This window comes from Atta colombica, unplaced genomic scaffold (genome assembly GCF_001594045.1).
Source record: "Atta colombica isolate Treedump-2 unplaced genomic scaffold, Acol1.0 scaffold9, whole genome shotgun sequence".
Taxonomy (NCBI): Eukaryota; Metazoa; Arthropoda; class Insecta; order Hymenoptera; family Formicidae; genus Atta; species Atta colombica.
Window position 1 is genome coordinate 2682205 of NW_017259583.1, and position 5426 is coordinate 2687630.

Below are 5426 nucleotides of genomic sequence, written 5' to 3' on the forward strand. Positions count from 1 at the left end.
CTTTGTATTTCTGACGGATATATCTAAAGGTATGGAAGTATACCGTACAAGTATATTTGTTTTCTATTTATTTCAATTTCTTTTCACGATTTATTTATCCCTTTAATTTTTTTTACGACATTCCATATCTGAAGCCTTTGCTTGTAAATCAATGTTATACTTTTTAAATAATATATATCAAACGTTTCCTTTGAAATAAACAAATGAATCACGTGCAATTCATATTATTTTCTTCTATTAAGTTAAATAAATACTACACAGAGACATAGATTACAGGCATAGGCTCAGAAAGATCAGTTTGCTCTTGTTTGTAACTTTCGATTACATTGTCAACCGAGGTGATCACAGTGTTAATGCTAAACTCGTAATTTATTTCAAATATAAAAAAGATACTTGAAATCATAACCTAATCTTCAACGGTGATACGTTCCAAGTTCAAGGTTCGTAGAATTGTGATAGGGCAGTCTTGACTCTGAAACGGAAATTACATATGAGACTTCTGTTATACAAAAAGATACAACAAACGACAATAATTTAGCACGTAATGCTCATTTTTACTTCTCAAATAGTTGAGTGTCTTTTGTGTGACGTAATTGTTGCAAGATACGATAAATTCCTAATTCCCGCAGACGCGCTTGCCGCTGCGCTGCACCGGGTTCCTCTCTCCAGACTAGGTTGCATACACAAAAAATAGCAGCAACTTGCAGTTTCACGTTGCTATGCATCTAAATAAAATGTACACATAAAAAAATATCAACATATAATTGGTGGTCCCTATTCAAGATATAATTATTAAATTAATAGATAGGACTTGAGGAAATGCGAATACTTAATCGATTTAATACATGTTTGAAACTTGTGGTATTCAAAGTTGTTATTTTTTACTATCGTAGATAAAATAAGTATAAGTTACGCGATTTGTTTTTTCAATCTTTAAGCTTGTTTATTATCCTATCTATTAATCGTTTAGAAATACTCAATGAAATACTTGTAAATGTACGAACCATATAATCCATGAGTTTCTTAAGCACGTCGTCATTAGCCATAATATGATCTCTAGCTCGATCGCCATCAGCTACATTTGCTAAAATGCAAAGTGCTTGCTCTTTAACATCCGCCGGATGTTCTGGGTCTTCCAGTACTAGAATGACCGCTTGCATAACGTGCGTGGCGTGCTCGCCCATTATACGATCTATGTGAGCTTTAGTGGAAAGCAAATTTCGTAATAGACCCAGAGTTTTCATCAGGACACCTAACTCAGGATCGGCCAAGAGACGAAAAATCTGATCTGTGCCCAAGCATGAGAGTATTTGCGATTTTACACGTTGCTCCGCTTGAAAGGCCACGTTCATTAGAGCCCAAATGCCGTTCAGTCGGAGTGCCGATTCAGGCCGTTTAGTGAGAGAACACAATAATTCTACTCCGCCGGACTCAAGAATTGGCTCTTTGCTCGGACTAAACTCCAACAGTAAATTACATAAAGTACTCGAGGCAACAGTTAATAAATCACCTTCACCTTCGCCTCTACCTATAGTACAATAATGACAATGTTAATAGTAACTCATATAGTTGGCGATTGAATACTAATAATAACAGCTAATTACTAAGCACTGATCTCTTTATTCTTGTTCTTTTTTTTTTGAAAAATAATCTTACAATGCAGAGAGAAAAGAATAGGGATGTATTTATCATTTCTATTTACACGCATGAGAAAACAGTCGCCCTGTTTTAAATTCATGTTTATATATAATTCTTTTATATCTATTGTATCTTCTATTATATCTATTGTAAATATCTTTCTTACGACATACTAATATGGCCAACACAAGCGTAAAAGGTTGCGAACTTTTCTTGATGCGTGCATTTTTAATTGAGCTACAAATCTATTCTTGTCTTATATAGAATAAAAAAAGAATAACTCACATTGTACATTAATAACCCTCTTTTCGATATTGCATCTTTTTCTTTTTGATTAAGATGTTAATTCGAAATTTCAAGCTAAATATATGTATTATTTTTTTCGTATCTTACATGCAATATATATGCATGCAACATACATTATACGTTTCTCAGTGTTTATTGTAGCGTATCTCTGTAATGCTTATTGTAAATGTATTATCATATTTTACCCTCCAACCCCTTGTCCGCTCCATGTAACAACTGCATAAGTGGCCTCCACACTGCATGATCCTGAAATGTAGTACGAAGCTGTTGCACACTCCTCGAAAGGGAATGCAAACATCTAACCGCGGCTAAACGAACACGGGATCCACCAGGATCTTGAAGACCAGAGACAACTTGTTCCATAAGACTTTCTGTTTCAATAATACGCTTTCGGATATCTTCGTCATTCGCTCCGAGAGACGCAAATGCCCTGAACGCAGCTTGTCGCATATCTTGCGTTAGCGTTGCATCTTGGACCTCAACAAAAAGTATTACGTACAACTTTTATTTAAACACTATTTTAATACAACCTAATGGAGTTTTTTTAAATCAATTTTATCATACTTTGTAGATATTCAATATATTTAATGTAACTTCTGCTTACTTGCGGATGTGGTCTTAGCAATTCCGCCAGTGTCGGTATCAAGTGATTACTAATGGAAGCTAAACGCTGTAGATCTGTATCAACTTCGGTTAGATACGCAAGTGTTTCGGCCGCGGCGACTCTCTCGCGTGGCGGTCGGTCTCGATGACATAAACGTACGAGGCAGGGTAACGTGCGATACACTACTCGCGGATCGGTGGATGGCAACGCCCCGGCCCTGTGCATATACGCGATACATCTCGCTGCTTCGAGTTGTATCAATGAACTCTTCTCACGTCCCATTAATTGACCTAATGCGACAGGTACCAATCTACCATGGACAGTATTACTAGTGCTGGCTGACGCTACCATAGCCGACACCATGTGATTCTGGTAACACATATTCGCTAAGCAGGCTAGAGCTGGTAATTGGACATCAGACAAGGGGGAATCCAGTTGCATCGCTAGTGTTTCTACCGCACCGCCTTTGGACAAAGCGTTCTGTTCCTCTGTCGTCTAACAAACAATTTGCAATTAGTTCCTTCTTATGGCACAGATATATTTATATATTTTATATATTTTATATATTTTTATTAGAGTTTCAGACCTCTCTTTACCTTACATGCCGTAGTTAAAATTGTCGCGACACAGACTTGACAGGTGACCGACCGACTTGCTAGAGACAACAACCGTGGTACTAACGCGGGATCCTGATAAATCGAGTGGACCGGCGCTGCCGTATGCTGGAATACCGTGCGCAGACATCGCAAACAGGCCTCGTGCAACAAATCTAGGACCTTTATCTTGCTGTCTGCGACAATGTCGGGAGTTGGAGAGGAGATCAAGACTTGTAGAAGCAGTGGAACTACACCTAAATCTATAAGCGCCAGTACATGCTGATCCGTGCCCTTGGCTAAGGAACCCAATGTTACAGCCGATTCTAATCTTATACGATCGCTGATGGTACCGGACGTATCGCCAAGCAATTGCAAGAGACGAGGCACCACACCTTGAGCTATAACCGAACCCTTTTGCCTGTTGCTCCCGATCACTGAATTCTTGAGACATCTGAGAAAGATCAGATTCATGAAACATTAATACAGTTTTTTATTTAAAAAGTAAATGTAATAAAGCCCATTTTGCATCCCTAATGTAGATTAATTATTATTTTGGTTTAATGTATCGTTTATCTTTTTCTAATTAGAACTGGAAGAAGATAAAAAGTGACTTATAAACCGAGATTAAAATTTTAATTAATTTACATTGGTAGAAATAAACATAAGTAGAGAAAACGTCGTTGGAAACTTTAAATCTATTTTTTTTATAGCCAAATTAGTGTACATTCTTTGTATTTAAAATGAAAGAATGAACAAATATATGTTTGATAAAAACGAGAAAGGAAGCTTCAGTGCAATCGAATGAAGTAATAAAGAATAAACCTTTTCAGTCATATGAAGTATTATCCTTAAGGTTAAGAATAATTTTTTTAACACTCACATAATCGCTTCCAGGCATTTCTGCGCGTCCGGAGAGTACAGCTCATCGATGTAGCTCCTGGAACTCTCGATGTCCTGCAAGACCGTGAGAAAACCGTAATGTAATTATTGGCGTTACTAGCAACGGTGGGATTCGTCAGCTCTATCAATGCATCAAACGGCCCTTTACCGGAGGTCGCATACGAAACTAATCGGACATCGAACTCACCATGTACGGCTGCATCACCGACACCATCTTCGCTCGTCTGCGTTCTCACATAAATATCCTGTAAATCGTTCCGCTCGGTCGGGCTTCCTGGCACAACGATTACCACGAGGAACCGTCAGATTCAGTTTGCGCACTATATACGTTCTATATGAAACGTTCGCGATTCGGTTGTACGTTGCGTTTCTCGTGTTCTAAAATAAGCTCGACTTGTTGCCAATGATGCCAACATTGTGGAGAGTTTTTCTTCTAGGAAAAAGTCTTCCTACCTCCTATAACTACCTCCTATAACTACTTCTAATTCGATTCTCTTCAACATTCTTTCCTTTTATAATAAAATGAGGATAAATCGATTATCGAAATAATAATTTATAATTAAATATATAATTTGCGGATTAATGTACAATTAACTTGAGAATTAAATTTTTTAAATCTACACATAAAGCAAATAGAATTTTGTATTCTTAATGTATTCAAATATATGTAGAATATAATAGACACTTTCAAACAAAACACTCCTTAATTCTGATGAGTTTTAGAACGCATTGGCATTTTAAAAGTTCGAACACTATACATACTCCTGTAGATTTGTGCAATTACGTCATGTTAAATAAATTTTGTATGTGTATGTGTATGTATGTCAAATATATATGCATAATATATATGCATATATATATGTATCATTATATTTGATCAATATTTATTTATTTAAGCATCAATTTTTTAATTTGCATTAATTGAAATTGATATATTATGTATTATTTAATTTAAATCGAAATTCTAACCATGAGAATTCCGATATAAACCTATTACACTCATTAGAACATTTTCTTTTGAACGTTTTGAAATTTTCAAAAACTCTCATGTATATTTCAGCTAATACTTCCGGCAAAATTGTCACATCAGAGTGACATGCAATAAATTTCTGCAATAAATACCTCAATCATGTAGATAACTATTTTGTTTATCCGGTTAAGAATGATTTGATTAAGTATATTTAATTTAAAACATAAAAAAAAAGATATGAATGAAGATTTAAAAAAAAATAATAGAGTATTAAAATAATACAATTTATTATATAAAAACAGAAATCTTCAATTTTTTATTTTCCTGCTTTATGATATCTTTTTCAATCATAAATAAAAATCATAATTATACATTTTAATGTGCGATAGTTTTATTTATTCTAAAATAATAA

The 5426-nt window shown here is 35.2% G+C and overlaps 1 protein-coding gene across 1 annotated transcript; it reads right to left on the reverse strand.

Annotated features, from left to right (window-relative positions):
- Nucleotides 1–219: 219 nt before the first annotated feature.
- Nucleotides 220–4404, reverse strand: LOC108693319 (armadillo repeat-containing protein 8-like). Its single transcript, XM_018202205.1, has 8 exons — nucleotides 4232–4404; nucleotides 4025–4098; nucleotides 3145–3595; nucleotides 2549–3043; nucleotides 2130–2421; nucleotides 1005–1528; nucleotides 559–725; nucleotides 220–472 (listed from the first exon to the last, which is right to left on the reverse strand). Exons 1-8 carry the CDS (start codon nucleotides 4256–4258, stop codon nucleotides 436–438), a joined length of 2067 nt encoding a protein of 688 aa, XP_018057694.1. The 5' UTR covers nucleotides 4259–4404; the 3' UTR covers nucleotides 220–435.
- Between the last annotated feature and the right edge of the window lie 1022 nt (nucleotides 4405–5426).